Genomic DNA, 23,207 nt, shown 5'->3' with positions numbered 1-23,207 from the left:
CTAGTTGGATCATTATCTGCCCAAATGCTTCTTTTGTATCAACCTGGATGGTCCTTTTATCTCTAGGATATATGGCCCACTCCTATGTAAATCTTCTCGATTTCTTCTAGCACCATCCTTCATGTCCCATCCTTGGAAAAGTATTACGTTGGCCTCTCTCAGAAGTTGCTTTCCACTTTCAGGTGTCATCCCATCCATCTCATTCTCTACTTCAGTTTGAAGTGCTTGCAACAACTCTTCTCTGTTTTCTGTATTATCTACCCTTTGTCCGAACATTTGTCCTTTACATTGATATAAAATGTATTAAATTTAGAAGAATAAATAAAATCCCAATCAGATATAATATGTTCATAATCTAAAATTCTTTCATTCACAATTCCCTTTGTGTGCACTTGATCCAATATGATTTCATGTGAGAAATCATCATATACATCCATTGGTGGCATATGTGTAGGCATCTCCTCCATCATGGGATCTTCAATGTATCCAAATTCTATCATTGAAGCTCATGATAAGTGAGCCAAAGACATTACTACTCTAGTATCATTTGGTTTCTCCCTAAAAACATTCAATGGAGTATCAATCAGTATTTTCAGCCCTAGCAACTGGATTCTCTATATATTTAAGCACTTGATGGTTAATCTTATTTCTATTCACCTTCCATCCATTAGCAATGCAACTTTCGCATAGAGATCCTTTTCCTCCATGGCTTCTTCCCTCTCCATGCTCCTGATCAAATCCTCAAGTAGCACTGGCTCAAGCTCAAATCCTCTTAATTTATACGATAATTTGGCATATTGAATGTATCAAGGTTGCATGGGTATGCGTACCCACACCACTGGTACTCGTACCCACATATCTGAGTACCTTGTAGATGTATCCCAAGTATCGAGTACTCGGTGGAGAGCATCATAGTTAAGGACCTTGATTAAGATTTCTGACTGTTTTTTCGGTTTTTTATTTAAGTATTAGCTTGTTGCTTATCAAGCTTAATTCAATACCTATTTAGTTTGAAACTTTGATACAGTATTGATTAACAATAAACTTTATCACTGTTCAGATCAGAAGTTATCATTTGCAATATGTCATTGTCATATGAGTTATGATCTTCTTGTTCATGTTTAAAGTCTGCCTTCTCTATTATAAATCTGAATATTTATCATATATTATTATTACAAACATATAGCAAATCTGAAACTGAAAACAATATATTACATTTGCAAACTTTATCACTGTTCTTGTTTTGGAAAACCATTGTCATGACTCATAATTTCAGATTTTATATAAATATAAAAGTATAATTAAAAATAAAGTTTGACATACCCAAGTAACCCCGTCCCCTACTATGAAAAATAGCTGTACCCATACCCATACTGTAAGTACCCCAAGTACCCCCGTCCCTGTGCAACCTTGAAATATATCTTCTGGATCAAAGTTTATTCTTGAGTCACCTATAGATGTGATAATAACCTGTAATGGGCACCCTGGAAATGCCCAAGGACTGAACCAACTGCTGATAAAGATTTTAATGTTTTTTTGCATAGATTTTGAAACCACATAACATGAACAAGATATATGCAAACTGAAGATTTAACTACTGCTGAAATAATATTAGGTTTCAAACTAATAAAATTAAATATAAACCAAACTCACTAATTACTCCAGCATCATAAAATCAAATACATAACAAACTCTTCAACTCACTAATTACACCCAATCTACCTGTAGCTGGAAATGTGCCCAAGTTGTCTACTAATGAAGTTGATAGCAATGAATTCCAAAGGCCAAACCCCAAGGGAATGACGTCTAGAATGTCACAAGAGAGGATAGACGTCCTCTAATGCCAATGAACAGCTCTGTAACTCACACATCCATGTTCTTCTCATATTCCACCATGCCTAACAATAGCTACAAGCTCTCCTTTTATTCCTACTTCATAGGATCGACCACTTTACACAAGCAATGTAGGATAAATAAAATTAAATAAAATAAAAGAAAAGGCTAACGGTCGCACAACTCGACAACTGCTAAAGTGGGGACATTGCATAACCTATTTCTCCTTTAACCAATTCATAATGACGCATACTCGACTACAAATTCTCCGAAGATTAGAAACCTAGGCATTATGGATTGCTTGTTGTGGAACCTTAAATGCAGGGCACTAAAAATAAACAATTGTCTAATAATCTCTAAGTAGGCAATCTATTTGAACAATTTTGTGCAGAACATAAGGACACCCCTCAAACCCTTATACGCTTATTTATGGGTGGTCTTTAAAGGAATATCTCCCTAATTTGATCTATAGGATTTCCTCTAACTCCTTAGATCTTAAGAACCCCTTGATCTCAAGTGATAGTTTGTGCTCATAAGGATGACCCAACAACCTAAACAATGGTTTTACAAAATTTTCTTCAAAACATAGATACTGACAAAATGTGAACCTTTAGTCCCAAATCGACAACCACAATTGTACAAGATTACAAATATCATTCTTATTGTACTCTTTGATAGGCAACTTCTCCATCCTCAACTCCATCTCCTGTCCAATATACACTAGCATGTGCATGATAAGAGAATAGTGTTCAAAACACACTCTCCTACTATCATTATTTATCTGTTCAAGCTATGATTCATTTCATCAGCTAGGTATGAGGCATAGTTAAAGGCACGAGTATCCTTTGATTTCACATCTATGGCTAGAGCAATGGCTGTTATATTCACCAATGGAGGAGCCTCTATTCCAAGCACTTGCCAAGCAATACATTTACTTAACATAGGGATGGAATAGATTTACATCATATGGGGGTTTATCTACTTCCCCAAATAGAGAAAGAGCTCTTTCTGTTCTAAGGTATGTGCATGGGCAATCTCCATCTCTTCTATACACTCTCTAGGGTTAAGTATTCCTCTCTGAGTTTGCGAATGTCAATGTAACTCTCACAGTCCCAATCTAAATCAAATACTTGCTCTATATACTTTTTTGTTACTGGTAACAAAGGATTTTCTCATAATCATGTAGTCCCAAGACAAGGTCAAGGGGCAACTCGACCCACTTTATTATTGTAAAAGGTCTCAACTGCTATTTTTCTATTAGACGGCTTATTCTAGCCCTAATTTTGTAAGCAACATAAATCTTGTATAAAATGGCTTAGGGTTAGGGATTTCTTAATGTATGAAGCATAGTTCCAAAAATCGCCATGAAATCGCCGAAATCGCGATAAGATTCATGGCTCCCGATTTTTTTGGAATCGGAAATCGCTGGTGGCGATTTTTTCGCATGAATCGCCTGAATCGCCAAAATCGGCGATTCATGGAAAAAATCGCCAGAATCGCCATCGGGTATCGCCAGAAATCGGCCGCGGCAGCAAGGATAGAAAGTTCAATTTTTTAAAAAAAACACATGTTTTATTTGCTTTCTAAGTTGACTTTCCTCTTTGTTATAACCCTAAAGAGCCTTCTATTTGCTTAGTATGAGTAGAAGAGAGGAAGAGTGAGAGAGAAGAAGAGAAAAGAGAATCCATAGGTTTCCAACCGGCAAGAAGGAAGAGCACCAAAGAGATCAGAAGTCCATTTGGGGAGGCCATAAATTGCATTGGGAGCATTAAGGAGTCAATATCAACACTCCTCAACTCATTTGCAAGAGGTAAGTGTTGGTTTTTTTTTTGCATGTTAGTGTAGTATGCATTTTTTGTTAAATTTTTTTAGTGTTCATTTGCAAATCTTGAATGTTTTTTATTTTTAGTTTTACTAAATTGCAAACTAGGGTTTGTTGTTTTGTAGTTTTTGTTTATTAGTTGCAAACTTTGATTTTTTACATGAATTTTTTTATTGCAGCAGCCCTTTGCTTTCATTTTCCAATTTCTACAATGGGTAAAAAAGATGAATGCTGGAAATATAATGAAGAGTTTCCTAGGAGAACCAAATATCAAACAAAATGTATATTTTGCAAAGAAAAAATAAATTCGGGAGGTATCTATAGATTGAAATACCACATTGCTGGCATACCTGGCCATGATGTCACAGTTTGCACTCAACAAACCGCTGAGGCAAAACGCTCTTGTTTAGTGGCATTAGAAAAAATTGAACAAGACAAGTGGACTAAGAAAATGCAACTTGAAGGGTTAAGAGGTATTGGCTCCCGTGCTCCCACATCCGCAACCGCATCTACATCTGCAAGTGCATCTGCATCAGCTTCCGCATCCGTAGGTTGTGTTGGGGAGGGTTCTTCTAGGCCTCCTTTTCATCCTAGTGCTAGTGCTCATGTGAGTGTTAGTGGTAGTCGGTCTCATACTGAGACAGAGTCCAACACCAACCTATTGCGGCCTAGAGTGCGGAAAAGCAGAATGGATAGTTACTTTGTGCCCCGCACTACTCCTGGCTCCCAACCCACGCTTGAGGGCATGGGTTTGAACAAGGAGATTCATGATGCTGCCAGAAAAGAGATTTGCAAATTCTGGTACTTTTGCAACATTCCATTTATTGCAGCCAGGTAATTGATTCTTTTTTCTTTGTTATCTTCAAAGTTAAAGTTAAAAGTAAAAGTAAAACTTTAATTATATCTACTTGTTTTATGATTTTAGTTTTTGACATCTAAATTTCTAATCAATATCATTATCTATTTGTGACAGGACTCCTTATTGGCAGAACATGATAGATGCAGTTGCCATTTGTGGTCCAGGGTTTAAAGCTCCAACTGAGGCTGAGTTGAGTGGATACCTCCTGGAGGAAATGGTTGAGGATATGAGGCATGAGCTTGAGGACAACCGAAAGGAGTGGATCGAAAAGGGTTGCACCATCATGACTGATGGTTGGACAGATAGGAGGGGAAGAACACTCCTCAATTTTCTTGTATCCTGTGGAGGTGATTGATCATTCTACTTTCCTACATACATAATTTTGAATCGTGATTGACTATTTCAAATTTTGATTTGTTGATTGCTAATAGTAATTATAATTCGTTGTTTTGTTACTTGTAGGATATACCATGTTCCTCAAATCCATTGATGCTTCTGCTCATGTAAAAAACGCCACATACTTATGTGAGGTTATTGAGGAAGTTATAGCAGAGGTGGGGGAACAACATGTGGTGCAAGTGGTGACGGATAATGCAGCAAGTTATGTTGCTGCAGGTAAACTTTTAACTTTTTAAGTTTTGAAAATAAATTTATTTGAATTTTGAACTTTTTCTAATTCTAACTTAGAATTTCTAAGTTTCCTAAGTTCTAAGTTCTAACATGTTTGAAATTTGAATTTCTAATTCTCTTAAAATTGTTGTAGGCAAACTTTTGATGGAGAGGCACCCCACCATATTTTGGTCCCCTTGTGCAGCACACTGCCTTGACCTCATGTTGGAGGAAATTGGCAAACTTGAGTGGGTCAAGTCATGTGTGGAAAGGGCAAAAAACATATGTAAGTTTATTTATAATCATTCATTTGTCCTTAGCACAATGAGGAAGTACACAGGAGACAAAGAGTTAGCTCGTCCAGGGATCACGAGGTTTGCCTCGAATTTCATGGAGGCAAACTTTTGATGGAGAGGCACCCCACCATATTTTGGTCCCCTTGTGCAGCACACTGCCTTGACCTCATGTTGGAGGAAAATTGGCAAACTTGAGTGGGTCAAGTCATGTGTGGAAAGGGCAAAAAACATATGTAAGTTTATTTATAATCATTCATTTGTCCTTAGCACAATGAGGAAGTACACAAGAGACAAAGAGTTAGCTCGTCCAGGGATCACGAGGTTTGCCTCGAATTTCATCACCTTGCAGTCCTTGTTGACATCAAGGGATGATTTGAGGAGCATGTTTGTTGGGCGGGAGTGGATTTCATCTTCCTATGCTACGACCACTGCAGGGATAGATGTGGTGGATTGCATATTTGATGATGATGGTTTTTGGAAACCTGCTAGAGAAATACTTAAGGTAATTTTATTGCAATTTAACATTTAATATTTTACAGTTTACTATGCTAATTGTTTAATGATTTAGTTTTACCTTATATTATTGAATTATTCTATGTTTAAGTTTTGACTCAAATTTTTGTTTTACTTTATATGTAGGCCACTGAGCCTCTTGTATCTCTCCTACGAACTGCTGATGGGGAGAAGCCCTCTATGGGCTACATATATGAGGGCATGGATAGGGCCAAGGAGGCCATTAAAGCTCAGTATGCAGGAGTGCAGGAGAAGTATGCCCCTATTTGGGACATCATTGATAGGAGATGGCAGAATCAGCTCCACAGACCCATCCATGCAGCAGCTTACTTTTTGAATTCGGCATTTCGTTTCCGTCCTGACTTCAAGGCGGATTAGGAGGTTCTCACCGGATTATATACAGTGATCCAGAGGTTGAGTACTGATGAGGATAGCAGTGCTGCAATTATTGAGCTTGATAAGTTCAATAATAAAGAAGGGCCACTTTTCTCTAGCAGGGTAGCCATAGATGCTCGGGAAACAATACAGCCAGGTAAAAATTAAATAATATATTCAATGTTCATGAATCTAGATTCTAAACTTAAAGTTGATTATGTAATTTTAGAGTTAACTTGTAATTTGTAATTTGTAAATGAGACTAATTATTTTTATTTTCCCTTATTTCAGATAGATGGTGGCAAATGTTTGGGGCCACAACCCCAAAACTTCAAAAAATTGCCATTCGTATTCTGAGTCAGCCAAGCAGCGCTTCTGGATGTGAGCGCAGTTGGTCCATGTTCGAGCACATCCACTCAAAGAGGAGAAACAGGTTGACAGTGCAGAGGTTGAATGATCTTGTCTTCGTTCATTACAACCTCCGTCTTAGGATCAGACAGATTTTGGGCACTGACTCCTCTCCGATCATTCTGGAGGAGATTGATCCAGAATCAGAGTGGCTCACAGAGGTGGTAGATCCAGTCTTCACTGAGGAAGACCGTGCGTGGATTGACCAGGTGGATATAGAGGCTGAGGCAGCTAGAGCACGTTCTTCAGGCATTGGTAGACGCACACGTGCACGCACAGACACAGGCCCTAGCGACATTCGTGAGCCCATCTTATATGCGGGAGATATGGCTCGACAGTCCTCTAGGACCTACATTAGACGCCTTGCTACTAGGCAGACTGGATACTCAGAGGCTGAGGCTGAGGCTGTAGCCGAGCTTGAGGATGATGTTGAGGATGATGATGACTATGAGCCTGAGGCTTGAGCTGGAGCCTTGTTTTTATATTTTGTTTACAGATATTGATACTGAATCATTGATAGACATATGTTTCAAAGTTTCAAACTTTCATGGATCTTCATCTTAGATTCTTACATAAATTTATGATTTGATGTCTTATGGATCATCTTACATACATTCTATGATTTAAATCATTATGATCATTTGATTTCTATTTACTTCAGCTAGCCTACAATTTACATTTTAGAATCTTAGATAACATAGTTACGTATGTGATGGATTTTATGTTTCATGTTTATGTATGTTAAGTTTTAACTTCTATTTGATGATGTTATAGTGTGCTTAAGTTATATTCAATAAAGGGTGCATGAAATAAGTTTTAAATTGTTAAAATCTTTAAATTTAACGGGTTTTTTCAAATTTGCCGATTCATCGCCGATTCATTGCCGATTCATTGCCGATTCACGATTCGATTCGACCTTGCCGATTCCGATCCGATTCCGATTCACGTTTCTTTGGTATGAAGAGACTGTAGCTTCTTGCAGAAGAATTGAGTTGTAAGAGATTGCGGATTGAAATCAAGTTGTAATCACTAAATAATAAGAATATTTGACTCGTTGATGGTAGATGTAGCCCAAGGATTGAGTGAACCACATTAAATCTTTGTGTCTTGTGGTCTCTTCTTTGCGATTTATTATTTTTGATATTGGTTAGATTTGCATGTAATTGCTATTTCTATCTCATTTATCCTAACAAGTGGTATCATTGCGAGGTAGTTTAAGTTATCCTCTATAGGAAGGTCTCACGGTTGAGTGGGAGTGATGGCAAACAAGGGTAAGTTGAAGGTTGAGAAGTTTAATGCATAGAACTTGTCGGTTCCAAAAATCGCAAACTGAAATCCTATGAGCCTTGCCTGCTCGATGTTGGGATATCAACCGGTTAAGGCCAACTTGACGAAACTGAACAATGCAGTCCAAGTTCCCTGCACTTCTGGTTCTGCAAAACCAAAGCGGGTATACCTAATCCTAGACAACCTTAAATCCAAGATGCTCAAAGCAGATTGGTTAGAACGCGAATATAATGAAAGGTTCCCAAAACGGCAAGTGTTATAGAAAATGTCAACCTTGCGATTTATGAGAATAGAACAAAAGTAAATGATTGTAAATGTGACAATGTTTTAAATAAAGAATAATTATAGATTAATGCAACATATGAATATATTAATTCCTCAAAAGAAAGAAATGAAGCAATTGCCAGCATATGGATTATGAATCAAGAGTAAAAGACCAGTGCCTAATGAAATGGGCAATCAGAGTCAATATTGTTAGTTGAAATGTACAACTTTATAAAATTCAATATATTTAAACTATAGACAATTTTAACAATTCAGACGCAACGGATCAATTATATAAACGCAATTTTAAACTCGTCTAAAATGCGCTTTAACTCCTGTGATAAGGAGACAAACTAGACATAAATATAGAAATAATCAAATATTTTACAATATTTATGTTTATCAAATTTAAAATGCAATAATGACCCAGTCCACATATCTGAATAGTAAAAAAATTATAGAAAATAAATAAAATATTTATAAAGTACACAACTTAATAATAATTTAAAACTCTGATGCAAATAAATTAAAATAAATATTTCTTACTAATCCGAAAATAAAATTATACTGGAGACGCTCCTTACGGATGATCCATCCAATACAGTTCGACTCTAGAATCGCACAAGAATTCATTCGATAATCCACCATCCACAGGCTTAGTTCAAAACATCATTTCTTTATCAATAAAAGAATAAAAATATATAATTAAGCATAGGATAGGTAAAATTTTAAAATATAAATAATGAATTGTCTCTTCTTTGTCTAATTTCACATCATATATTTATAAACAATGAAGAGGTGCATGGGTGAATAGACATACCCATTTGGCACCTAATCATATAATCCTAGAGGATTAAAAAAATTATTCCTTTACTAAACTAAGGAAATAATCCCAAATGCTGCAGGATTAAATAAATTTAATAAGCAACCGAAACTATAGGGGAAAACTGAGGAGCCTTCCACACTACAATGGAAATAGTGATGATGCATCTCCCATTTTAAAAATCACATTGATTCAAAATATGCTTCGAGTCTCCATGTTTCAAATTCATGCAATCTTTCTCCTTCATTGCACATTACACAGACCTACAATCAAAACAGAATAACATTAGAGATGTATAATATTAATCAAAACTCCTCAATCATCGATGAAAATCTCATTGCTCCAGCGGCTCTGTCCCTTCCACAATCATCTCCAAAGATCGACCCTAAAAGACTTACTTACATTATTGCTAAAGAAGATATATTTATCATTTGTTGTAGATGGAGAAGCGATTTTTTTTTTATATAAATTAGTGCCATCATCATTCACGCCTTATTTTCCTGTAGTCATCGGTTGGGTTTCCATAGTTAAATTGCTTCATATTTTATTAGGCCTCTTCAATTCCTCAGACCGGCTTGCATAGGGCACAAACTTGTCACAGTTCAGTTCTAATCACCAATCTGAAGCGGCTCCTGTAAAGACCATGTATATGAATAATCGAATCATAGATGGTCACTTTTGGAAACACGTCCTTATTGTTGACAGCAATTCTTTTCATTTATTTTCAAATTTTCGTCTGAGTTCCCAAAATCTATATCAAGTGCTCCTGCAGAAATTCCCAAGTTTGGTGTACCTTCAATAGAGCCCGGCTTGAGATAATTACAATTGCCTTAAGCATCTTTTACATCAGTTTCTGGCACTACTTCAATCCTCCCAGAGTTTTTAGTGATACCACTCATGGGTGAGTTTTCTAAATCAGTCAAGCAAGCCGTCCTTGCACCCTGATGCTGATTTTCAGAATCTTTGGCATTCCTTTGTTCCTCAGATACTGCTACCTGTACATTTTGTATGAATGATTCTTTATTTGCGATATAGTCTCCTGTTTAATCACTGGATACATATACATGGTTGTATATATCAACTCATATGAATTGGTTTTTAATTTTTGTTTATATGACCATCTTCAATGCATACATTGATATATTTGTTGGGTGTGGATATTATTAATAATACTCATCTGCTTGGTGGTTATCTTGTAACGTAAGAACATAATGTGTCTTCTCCACGTTTCAAGCATACCATGTGATGAAAGAGTCTTTCATATATGTTTCTGAATACAAATTCTTTTGTATCCCCCTCATGATGGAATGTTACGGTACTTGTATAGTTTGGTGAGCATTCTAGCGTCTCCTCTACAAATGTTTCATCTTTCTGGTCTATTTACAACTATTGCTCCACATGGTTTGGCAATTTTGTTGCTATCTGTGTTATTTGTGAATAAAACATGGCAATTGAAACAGTTATGATGATAAATGCTTCTCTCTATACTATAATCTGAGAAAATCATTGGGAGATTGCATGAATTATCTTCCTGAATAAATTGGTACTGCTTCTAATATTGAAAATATGCCCACCATCAAATATCACTAATCAATTACTTCAGTGGCTATTTCATGTAATTAAATCAAACTCAGAACTCACTACCTTTTATCATATACACTTCATACTTGATTAGAGGTGTCATATCCTTAGCTATCAACAACAGTACTGTTTTTGTGTTATTGTAGCTACAACCACATAGTTAGACATTGCCAGTTGCTATTGCCTGATGTAAACTCCTACAAGAATCATTACTTGTGTGTTCTGACTATTACCCTCCCTTATTGCCGAGTGAAAATTCTAAGATTGTATATAGGATTAATTACATATAACCATATATATTAGCAGAAAATTTGTGCATTGATCATTTTATATGTACAACTGTCACTATCTCAACACTTGCTGAAAGATGTCTCATACATATCTTCAACGCTATATCAATCAGTTTCCAGCCACCAGTCTACAGGTAAGTGAAATACTTTTTTTTTTTTAAATCTCAGAACAACTGTAAGTTTACTAGGTATCACTCTTGCCATGTACATACTCCTTATTCCTTCAACAAAAGGTGTAAACATTACTGCTATATGGTGTTCTTCAATTCATTTGGGTAAATTGAACACAATTGACACTCCATCTCCATTGTATATGTGTATGTGAATAATTTCAATCTGCACAATGGTCTGCATTAACAAATTAGCCAACTTCCTTTTCCACATTCTCCTGACTACTTTTGGTGACTTGAAGCATACTGGTTGAATATAAGTAGTAGGTAAGATCTAAAAATTATGTCTTTTTCATGGTGCTTAGGACTAAAATTTTGCTAAAATTTGGAGCTCCATCAGAACTTTCGGTTATGGAAAATGTAAATGGAGGACTTTCTTTATCAAAAGGATTTATAGCGGCCATTGGAAGGAAAATCCAAGAAACGGACTGCTATGACAGATGAGGACTGGGATATTTTGGATAGAAAGGCACTTGGAAGTATTCAATTATGCCTAGCAGAATCAGTGGCATTTAATATTACAAAAGCGAAGATGACTAAAGAGTTGATGCAAACCCTAACAAGGTTGTATAAAAAGCCCTCAACTTCAAACAAGGTATTTTTCATGACGCATTTATTTAATATGAAAATGACTGAAGGTGGATCTGTTGCAAATCATTAAAATGAGTTTAATACAGTTACTAATCAATTATCTTTTGTAAATGTTAATTTTGATGAAGAAATTAGGATTCTATTGATTGTGTTCTTTGCCTGAAAGCTGGAATGGCTTGGTAATGGTTACGAGTAATTATGTTTATGGTTCTATCAGACTTTTCGAGGCAATTGGCCTCAGGACTCAAACTCAGCCGAGTCCTAGCAGAGTCCACGCGGACTCACCAAGTCCAAGGACTCGCGTTGTTATAACATCTATTTGACCTAAAAAGGTCATTCCACCATTTGGTTATGCTTGTGATAGAGAGGAAAGAGTTGGAGAAGAGTAGTGGGGTTTTGAGAGAAAAATTATCAAATTGGTTGGCTCTCCGTATCGATTGTTGATGGTTTGTGCAACTTTGTAACTTGCACTTAAGCATTGAGAGAAGCTTAAGGAAGCATTTGGAGGAGGCTTCTACAAACTTACTTGCATTTCCATTGTTTGACTTTGTACAAATTTGAAAAGGTAAGCAACAAGTTGCCTTCATATTTTTTAATTTCCATTTTGTTCACATTTGTTTTAGTCTCTAGTATCTACTTCTACTATCCACTATTTAGAATCTAGATTTATTCTAATTTATCTTGATGACAAAGTAAGAAGGCCCTAAAGTTTGAAAATCTGATTTGATGCTAACCATTTTCCATTTATAATACATCCATATTGCAGCAGCAAACACATTGACATCATGCCTCAAGGTAAGCCTTCTAGAAGTGGAACTAGGGTTGCACTTAACCCTAATGCAGACCCAGTTGCGATAGCAAGGGATAGGACTTGGAAACATGCCCTCTGGGGCCACAAAAAAGGAGTTGTTACATGTTGGCATTGCAGTCTAGTATATAATGGGGGAGGCATAAATAGATTGAAGTGTCACCTAGCACATATACCTAGGTGTGATGCTAAAAAATGCAAAGATGTACCCCAAAATGTTATGTGAGACATGCAAACTCTTCCAGAGGAAAAAATGGAGAAAAAAAAATTGAAAAATAAGCAACAAGAAGAAATGGCACAACTAGCGCAATAGGGATCTTCTAGTTTTCGCTCTCCATTATCCCCTATGGATGCTACTACTTCTACGGTGTGACCGTTGGGCCTCACATTCGTAAGCAGAGATTGACACTTAAATCCATGTTTGTTCCACGCACGACTCCAGATGCACAACCATCGCTTGAGAGCATGGGTTGGAACAAGGAGAAGCATGATTATGCAAAAATTGGCACTTGGAGACTTCATCTACAACATCTCATTCAACGCAGCAAGGTACTTATTTATTTTTTTTAAATTATGTTTTACTTCTATTGCTTTCAAGTTTCAACTTTGAAGAGACAATAATAATAAATATGCTTATTTCGTTTATTTTAATTTGTATTTTGTTTTCAAATTTAATTATAATGTTCTAATTTGTTTAACTTTAAATTTTATTTTATTTAGTTTAGGTCCCCTTATTGGCAAATTGCAATCGATGTTGTTACTGCTTGTGGTCTGGGATTCAAAGCCCCTAGTGCTGACGAGCTAGGAGGCCCTATTTTGACCCAAAGGATGGCCAATGTAGAAGGTGCAATCAAGGAGCAGCGTGAGGTGTGGAAGAGGAAGGGTTGCACCATCATGACTGATGGATGGACTGATTGGAGTAGAACACCCCTCAATTTTCTTGTCTCCTCATCAGGTAATTGTACTTAAGTGATTAAGTTTATAAATTATAAATTTATAAATTATGATTCATCATTGAACATTAAACTAATTTGTTTCATTTTCTTCAGATGCCATAGTTTTTTTGAAATCAATTGATGTCTTAGGAAAAACAAAGAATGTTGAATATCTTTGTGAGGTAATGGATAAAGTGATAAAGGACGTAGGTGAGGACAATGTGGTGCAGATAGTTACAGATAATGCAACAAATTATGTTGCTGCAGGAAAGCTTATTATGTAGAGACACCCTCACATATTTTGGACCCCTTGTGCTGCTCACTACATTGACCTCATGTTAGAGGATCTTGGTAAACTCCCTTGGATAAAAAACATTTATAGAGCAAGGAAGGAGTGTATGCAAATGCATATATAATCATACATGAGTCCTTATTACATCCCAATTTTTGACCTTATTTAAAATATAGCCGTTGAGGATTCAATGAAGTCAATTGACAGTTAAACTAGTTATAATTATGTGAAATGATAAGATGGTTAGTCATTATAATTTCATGTGAAGATAACATGCTAGTGGATTATTTATCATGAATTCATGGAATTGAAAAGGCAGCAAGTCGTTATGATTATTTATAGCTTGTTATGATAATATGATTTAACTGCAGAGAATTTCCTTGCAGGAAACACGTCGAAAGGGTGGAAGCATTGTCAAAAAAGAATTAGGCACATGAGCATCACCATCACTGGGTAGATGGGTTGAGGACCTAGCGACTTGAAACAGATACATCTGTGGGACCCGCATGAGCTATTTAAATAAATAATTTGAGAAACATAAATAATTGAGTTAAAATACAAAATGCACCTCAAAGGATTTTAATTGATCTTTCATCATATTATTATAATAAATATTTATATACGTGCATATAAATATAAAAATGAAATGGCACCATTATATTATAATAACTTAATATAATGATGTCACCCTATTGATACACTTACATGAACGTATGCAAGTATATATTATAATAATAATATTCAAGATAACATTTGAATTATAATAATATTCGAAATATAATCTTCCAACTTTATTTTTCCATTTTAATATTCTTTGCTTTTAACCGATTAACACTTGGCATGATAAATTGGCAATAATCAAATTATAATCTTCCCAACCCTTTCTTCCAACCTTTTTAATTTCCTTTCTTTTGCAGTCGATTTAAAACACTTGGCATTTTTAATTGCCAAGATATTCTTTATGTTTCAGAAGTCAAAGAATCTCCTTAGACCTTTTTATATCTTCAGTCGGGTGAAGACAAGGAAAGAACTCTCATACACAATTTATATTTTCATGGCACCCAACTGCCTTTCTCTCAATTTTGACTCTCTTTTGCTTTTATTTCCGACTTTCTTGCATAAGCCAATAACCTACAAACTTCAATTGGAAAATCACTACCACCATAGCAATCCAAGTTTTATTTTATTATCTTGTTTTCAGGATACGTAATTCATATATACTTTGGTTATTGGTGCCTAAAGAACGATTATGTGAGACTAAATCATAGCGGCCGGCTAGGCACATACAACCTTGTTCCTTTTAATGGAAGCTAAGAGGAAAATACGGATATCATATTCAAACACCCAATTTCATATTTTTCTTGTGCCAATTTTCTGCTGTTACCAATCCGCATTTTCCTTCCCACAAATTCGTACCTTTCAAACATTCTACTGGAGATTCGTGAGTACTTTTGGTGGAAGCCGAGTTAGATATTGCAAGTAAAGTATGACGAAATAGCTGGGTGTTCAAGACAATACCTTCAACTTGTTCAGGTTATGTGAAACAGCCGAACACAATTCTTTTCAATTTGAAATTTATTTTTTTTTAAAACATCGAATTTCATAGCAACAAGTTTCAACATTTACCATGATGATATCTTGTTTGATTTTTACAGATTGAACTTCTTTTAATTTAGCTTTGTTCATGGCAAGTGATAGTCAAGTAACCATAGTATGGTTTCATAAATCATTATGCCAAGGGATATTAGACTTAAACAAACAATTCTGCAATCATTAAAGAATATAATCTCTCAAATCACAAGTTGTAAAAGCTGAAAGTATATAATCAATCATGTTCCAAGCATAGTTGTATACTTATTAACATTTCCTACTAGTTTTTGATTTCCATAACAGCTAAACTATAGTTATAATTATCGGATAGAATCCTCTTGAGAAAGAGTTATTGAAGATACAATAAAATAATGATTTAAATATACAATTTGGAAAAATGAATCAATGATATTTCTGTTAGTTTCTAAAGAATATATTTTTCAAATCACAGATTGTGATAAGCTGGAAAATATATACATATTTTATAATTTAGTTGAGGATCAACAAACAGAGCCGATTGCTCTGAGATCTAAGCACCTAGGATTCACCGTTTGTGTAGCCATGGAAAGGGTGAAGAGGTGAGATAAAGTCTCCAATGACTTAGAAAATAAAAGTCAGACATGATACATTAATTCTAAAATAATATCATTTAATAGCTCATGCGTAATCTTGTTATTGTAATCTCCTGCTGTCAAGTGAAGTGGTGTGGTTAGGTACTAGGATGCTCAGTGGATGACAAGATGATCCTTGTCTATTTCAAGTATGGAGGACCTTTCTCGTTCGCAATTGTGTGAGGATAAGTTATGGTTCGAGGTTGGGTGGTTAAGCCCCTGACAATGTTTCACCTCTCCTCAAGTTGTCAGACGTACAACAGACAAAGATAAGCTGTGCATTCAATTGGTTACCGGAAACAGGTATTTTACTTTTATGATGTATATGCAAGACTAAAGTAAGATTAATTGAGTTTTATCATCATTACAATTATTTTACATTTAGTTGCGAGAGAAAGATTTATCTAATGGACTATTATCTTTCATTTATATGAATAATAAATATAAGCATAACTTCTAATCTTATGTTATTGCCACAGTTAAGCAATCGGAAGGAAAGGAATGGTACAGTGGTATCTGAAGTCCTAACTGATTCTGTAGTATCTGAAGCCCTAAATGATACAGTGATATCTGAAGCCCTAATTGATTCAATGGTATCTGAAGCCCGAATTGATACAGTGGTATCTAATGCCCTAAATGATACACTGGTATCTGAAGCCCTAATTGATTTAGTGGTATCTGAAGCCCCGAATTGATACAGTGGTATTTGATGCCCTAAATGATCTAATGGTAACTGAAACCCTAAGTGATACAATGGTATCTGAAGCCCTAAATAATCCAATGATAATCGATGCCCTAAATGATACAGTGGTATGTGATGCCCTAATTTTATATAGTGGTATTTAATGGTAATCGTCGTTTGATTTTGATATAACGGTATTGGATGGTAGTTGTTATTTGATATTGTTATAGTGGTATTTGTGAGCTAACCTGGGTGGTTGCAGAAGCATCCCTACAATGATTTCTTGGTTCAAATTCCATGGTATGTGTATTTTAATTTCTATAGTAAATTCATTGATGGTGTTTTAAGTTCTTAGTTATTAAATTTTGTTTAACTGTTTTTAACCGTCAATCTCTTTCATATGAACATGACTGATATAACTGTTTTCCTATGAAAATGAAGTAATAATTGTATTTCTTTGGATATGTTAATTGATAATTAAGACCCGGGAAAATTGGTTGTTACATATGGTTGTTACAGTCTTCAACCTCATGAGGAAACACAATGACCAAAACGAGTTGTCTCGTCCAAGGGTCACTAGATTTGCAACAAATTCTCTCACATTGAAATATTTGCTTAATTCAAAGGGAGGTTTGAGACGCATGTTTCTTAGTGAGGAGTGGATTGCATCATCATATGCAAAGACCACTGCAGGGATTGATGCAGCTGATTGCGTTTTCGATGAGGATTAGGATGAAGATGAGGTTCAACCTCAGACACACAAAGAGAGAGCCATCCTGTCTTCCATGACTTATCTTAGGCGTCCTCGTAGGAGGACATAGGCTACTATGAGCCTTAGCCTTCTACTGTTCTACACTCTAGTTGTTATTTTGATATATGTTTTGAACTTTTGATACCATGGATTTCGTAATCCATGAATATTGTAGACATTTGACACTGCAGTGACACCATGTTTAGTAATATTGTGCTTCTGGATTTTTGATTGTGTAGATTCACACAATCAAAAATCCAAAAGCACAAAGTTACTATGATGGATTGTGGAAAAGCATTTACAATTATTGACACTGTTTGTTATTTTAAGTTTATATTGTATTATTCAGTTTGTTTACTTCAGAAATTCACTTTTATACTTATGTGATCTATGCAAAATTATGTATGTGTATTAAGTAGCTTCTATTTATCTCAATACTTGTGTATTTGATGGTAATTGACTAATAGATGCACGAAAAAATCTTAAAATCCTTTAAAAAAATTAAATTTCATAAGTTTTTCAATTTTCTGAGTCCTTGTTGAGTCTGTCTCGAGTCCGGCCACCAAGTCCGAGTCTGAGCAAGATTTTGACTTTCCGAGTCAAAGGCAAGTCCGAGTCCCATAACTATGGCTCTAATGCACTACAATTTGATGATGTGATTGATGTTATTCTGAGTGAAGAAACTCGTAGGAAAACCTTAGGTGGATCTACATCAAGAAGTGCTTTGAATGCACAAAGTAGAGGAAGAATGAATGAGAGAGGAAATAATTCTAGAAAGTGTGGGAAAGCAAGAGGAAAGTCAAAGAGAAAGAGGTCTCAATACTGGGGACCAAGAGATTGTTGGTACTATGAAAAACCAAGGCATAAGAAGAAAGATTGTTGGACTAGAAAGAACAATGAAGAAGACAAAAAAGATGAACACAAGGAGGTAAATGTGGTAAGTAACAAATCCAAAGAGGATGGTTTATTTCTTTCCTTAGAAAAAGTTAATGATTCATGGGTCTTAGATTCAAGAGCTTCATTTCATACTACACCCCATAAAGGTTATTTATTGATTATGTCCAAGGGGATTGTGGGCTTGTTTATTTGAGAGATAATGAACCCTGTCATATTGTTCGGAAGGGCAGAATTAAGATTAAGTTGCAAAATGCGAATCATAGTCATAGGCTACTATACGAGGTAAGACATGTTTCAAGGCTAAGTAAGAATTTAATTTTAGTACGATAACTGGGTAACGAGGGTTGCATAATTACTTTTAACGACAAAATGTGGAAGGTTTTAAAAAGTTCCTTAGTACTAGAAAAAGGCGTGAAAATAAGCACCTTATATCTTTGCACGAGTCATATTGTTCTTTCTACTTTAATTGTTTCAGAGAAAAATGAATGTAACAGTTGTTGCAGTTAAGCATGAAGAACAAACAGATGTTGTAGATTCTGATATACACCACTATGGCGCAACAAACTTGAGCACATGAGTGAAAGGTATGAAATTACTTCATTCAAAGAAAGTTTTGCCAGGTCTGAAATGTGTCAATATGGATTTATGTGAAAGTTATGTGTACGGAAAACAAAAGTATTAAGTCTTGTGAAGAGTGGGAAGGAAAATAAAGATGAGAAATTAGAACTTGTGCATACAGATGTATGGAGACCAGCTCAGGTATCTTCCCTTAGTGGCTCTCATTATCATGTTACATTTAGCAACAAGAAAAGTATGGATTTATTTCCTTAGACAAAAATTTGATGTATTTATAACTTTTAAGAAATGGAAATGTCTGGTTGAAAATGAGACTGGTAAAAGGCTAAAATGTCTTAAGATCTGATAAGGGCTCTCTTGATTTTGTTTCTTTGCCTAAAAACTAGAATGGCTTAGTAATGGTTGTGGGTAATTTTGTTTCTAGATCCAATACCCTAAAATTTGATGATGTTATTGGTGTTATTCTGAGCGAGGAAACTCGTAGAAAAATCTCAAGTGGATCTACAACAAGAAACTTTTTGAACGCGTAAAGCAAAGGCAAAATGAATAAGAAAGGAAATAATTCTGGAAATTGTGGGAAATCAAGAGGAAAATCAATGGGAAATAGATCTCAATCCAAAGGACAAAGAGATTGATGGTACTACGAGAAACCAGGGCACAAGACGAAAGATTGTTTGACTCAAAAGAACAATGGAGACAAAACAAGATGGAAACAAGGAGGCAAATGTGGTAAGTTACACATCCAAACAGGATGCTTTGTTTTTTTCTTAGAAAATGTTGATTCATAGGTTTTAGATTTTGGAGCTTCGTTTCATGCTACATCTCATAGAGGTTATTTTATTGATTATGTCCAAAGGGATTTTGGGCTTGTCTATTTGGGGGATATGGAACCTTGTCAAATTCGTTGAGAAGTGTAAAGTTAAGATTAAGTTGCAAAATGGGAATCACTGGCTACTAAAAGAGGTGAGACATGTTCCAAGATTGAGTAGGAATTTAATTTCAGCAGGGCAGCGAGGTGATGAGAGTTGCACAATTAATGATAAAAATTGGAAGGTTTCAAATGGTTCCCTGGCACTAGCAAAAGGTGTAAAAGTAGGCACCTTATATCTTTGTACAGGTCAAACTGTTTCAGAGAAATATGAATGTTAAGGAACAGTTGTTGCAATTGAGTAGGAAGAACATATAGTTGTTGTCGATTCTAAAACAACACTATGACACAATAGACTTGGGCACATGAGTGAGAAAAGTATGAAATTACTTCATTCAGAGAAAGTTTTAGTATATTTGAAATGTGTTAATGGAAAACAAAAGAGAGTTAGTTTTGTGGAGAGTTGGAAAGAAAAGAAACATGAGAAATTAGAACTTGTGCATACAGATGTATGAGGACAAGCTAAAGTATCTTCCTTTGGTGGCTCTCATTATTATGTTACATTTATTGATGATGCAAATAGAAAAGTATAGATTTATTTCCTTAGACAGAAATCTGTTGTATTTCAAACTTTTAAGAAATGGAAATCCTTGGTTGAGAATGAGACTGGTAAAAAGTTCAAATATCTCAAATCCAATAATGGTGGTGAGTATTGCAACAAAGAATTAAAAAATTATTGTTCCACTAATGGTATTCGTAGACAGAAAATTGTTGTTCTAAGGACTCCACAGGAAAATGGATTAGTTGAACACATGAACAAGACAATAATGGAGCATACAAGGAGTATGGGGCTGAATGTTGGGTTGCCCTTAAACATATGGGTCGAGGCTACCAATACTGTTGTATATTTAATCAATAAATGTCCCTCTACTACTTTGAGTTGTGGTATTCCAGAGGAAGCATGGACTGGCAAGAAGGTGAGTTATTCTTTTCTCAGAACCTTTGATTGTGAAGCGTTTGCACATATAGATACTGAAAATATAACCAAGTCGGAAGCAAAGTCAAAAAAAGTGTATTTGTTGGATATGGCATTGATGAATTTAGTTAAAGGCTTTACAATTTTGAAAATCGTAAAGTTGTAAACAAGAATGTCATATTCAATGAGAAAGTGTTGTACAAAGATTTGTTGTCGCAGCATGAGAGAAAAGAAAATGATTATATAGTGTTGGGTGGTACTCAAAAGGATAATGTTCCAACAATCCCTCATGATCTACAACAATCGCAACAACAAATACCACACACCCCAATGAATTTTAGATAGCCAACAAGGCTAAGTAGACCTCCAGAAAGATTTTCTCCCTCTTTGTATTCTATTTTATTAACCGATATTGGTAAACCTAAATGTTATGATGAAGTTATGCAGGTGACACTAAGATTCAGTGGGAGTCTACAATCATAGAAGAAATAGACTCCTTGCTGAAAAATCAGACTTCAGATTTATGTAAGTTGCCTGCAAGTAAAAGGGTTTTACAGAATAAATGGGTTTACAGGCTAAAAGAAGAGGATGGAGGTGACAAAAGATTTAAAGTCAAGTTAGTTGTAAAAGGATTTGTACAAAAAAAGGTCATTGATTTTGACTAGATATTTTCTCTTGTTGTTAAAATGACTTCTATTTGCACTGTCTTAAGTATTGTGACTACTGAAAATTTGCATTTGGAGCAGCTTGATGTTAAAACAGTTTTTATTCATGGTGATTTAGATGAAGAAATATATAATGAACAACCACAGGGATTTGAGGTCAAAGGTAAGGAGAATTTAGTGTACAGATTGAAGAAAAGTTTAAATGGTTTGAAGCAAGCACCTCAACAATCGTTCCTTAAATTTGACAATTTTATGCATGAGCATAGATGCACTAGGTGTCATTCAAATCATTGTGTTTATTTTATGAGGTTGGATGATGACAGCTATATTATTTATTCTTATATGTTGATGATATGCTTGTAGTTGGGTCTAACATGGATCAAATTTTAGAGGTTGAAGCAACAATTAGCACATTCATTTGCTATGAAGGATTTGGGGGCAGCAAAACTAATCCTTAGTATAAAAATTTGTAGAGATAGGAAGAACAAAAATTTGACATTATCTCAAGCTGATTATATTTAGAAGGTGTTGCAACGTTTCTCTATGGAGAATGTCAAAACTGTCAGCACACCTTTGCCTGGTCATTTGAAATTGACTAAAAAGATGTGTTCAAAGACACAAGAAAAGGAGGATGTATGCCATGGTATGTACTAAGCCAATTATTGCACATGCAGGGGGAGTTATTAGCAGGTATATGAGTCATCCGTGAATTGAGCATTGGAATGCAGTCAAATGGATTTTCAGATATTTGAAAGGAACACCCAGTAAATTTTTACATTTTGGGGGCCTATACTATTGATTTAAAGGGCTATGTTGACTCATATTTGGCAAGGGATCTTGATACCAGGCGAAGTTCTACAAGTTATTTATTTATTGTTGGTGTGACAGCAGTGAATCGGATTTCTCGGTTGCATAAGGTAAATGCATTATCAACTACACAAGCAGAGCATGTTGCTACTACAAAGGCAGCCAAGGAGATGATATGGCTTCAATTCTCCATAGAAGGGTAGGGGCAACCTTAGATGTAAAAATATTTGCAATGTAACCCTAGTACTGGGGTACATCAGGACGGCAGGACTGTAGGACGTCGGGACAAGTTTCTGGGATAGAGAGAAAATTGACCTCATTTTTGGGACAGTGGGAGGACGGCCAGGGGATGGCGAGTAAGGGAGGGGTGTTGTATAGTATACATATAGAACTTGAAATGCTTGTTATGAAATGATGTTTCAGTAGAATATACAAAATTAAAATACTTGATCATAGCAAAATTGCAACATGAACTAGAGCCATTGAACATTCAACATAGTAACATTCAAAAATAGAAATTCAAGTACCCATCCCAGCGGCAGCATGGTTACGGAATGGTGGCAATTGGGTAGGCAAGTACCCGATGCGAGGACATCGCGTGGACGAGTACTTCAAGGTTTGGGAGTGGGCTGCAAGTCCCCTTGTTACTATTTACAGATAACCAAAGTGTCATTCATCTTGCAAAGAATTATGCTCTACATTCAAAGACAAAGCACATACAGTTGTGGTACCATTTCATTCAGTCAACTTTGGATGGTGGACACTTAAAGCTAGAAAAGATGCATACAAATGATAATCCATCAGATATGTTTACAAAGGCAATGACAGAAATTGAACTCCTCTTCATCTTCGGTTTGTCTTCTAGACTATACAAAATAAAATAACAACACAATCCAAGTGACTTTACATTACAATGAGAGCTACATGTTTAGCAGTGCTATGATTAGTCTCTAAATAGGAGGTTATTGTTGTGGAGTCTGCTCAGTCTCCAAGTGGGAGATTTTTGTGATGTGGAGCCTAATCAAACT

At 35.5% G+C, this 23,207-nt stretch overlaps 4 protein-coding genes across 5 annotated transcripts in view; 3 read left to right on the top strand and 1 right to left on the bottom strand.

Annotated features, from left to right (window-relative positions):
- The window catches only part of LOC149535904 (putative DEAD-box ATP-dependent RNA helicase 29), an 82,021-nt gene that overhangs the window by 37,376 nt on the left and 21,438 nt on the right, over positions 1–23,207 (bottom strand). The gene's annotated exons all lie outside the window — the stretch shown is intronic.
- On the top strand, positions 4,114–5,250 carry LOC149535907 (uncharacterized). The gene is made up of 2 exons (XM_089806750.1): positions 4,114–4,861; positions 4,977–5,250. The coding sequence occupies exons 1-2, from the start codon at positions 4,648–4,650 to the stop codon at positions 5,147–5,149; spliced, it is 387 nt and encodes a 128-aa protein (XP_089662876.1). The 5' UTR covers positions 4,114–4,647; the 3' UTR covers positions 5,150–5,250.
- Positions 5,636–6,310, top strand: LOC149535906 (uncharacterized). Its single transcript, XM_089806749.1, has 2 exons — positions 5,636–5,921; positions 6,059–6,310. The coding sequence occupies exons 1-2, from the start codon at positions 5,691–5,693 to the stop codon at positions 6,308–6,310; spliced, it is 483 nt and encodes a 160-aa protein (XP_089662875.1). The 5' UTR covers positions 5,636–5,690.
- On the top strand, positions 6,339–7,370 carry LOC149535905 (uncharacterized). Its single transcript, XM_089806748.1, has 2 exons — positions 6,339–6,464; positions 6,599–7,370. Exon 2 carries the CDS (start codon positions 6,613–6,615, stop codon positions 7,177–7,179), a length of 567 nt encoding a protein of 188 aa, XP_089662874.1. The 5' UTR covers positions 6,339–6,464; positions 6,599–6,612; the 3' UTR covers positions 7,180–7,370.

This window comes from Cupressus sempervirens, chromosome 10 (assembly GCF_028749045.1).
Source record: "Cupressus sempervirens isolate cs-2001-9-10 chromosome 10, ASM2874904v1, whole genome shotgun sequence".
Lineage (NCBI taxonomy): Eukaryota > Viridiplantae > Streptophyta > Pinopsida > Cupressales > Cupressaceae > Cupressus > Cupressus sempervirens.
This window is presented reverse-complemented; position numbering and strand designations above follow the sequence as displayed.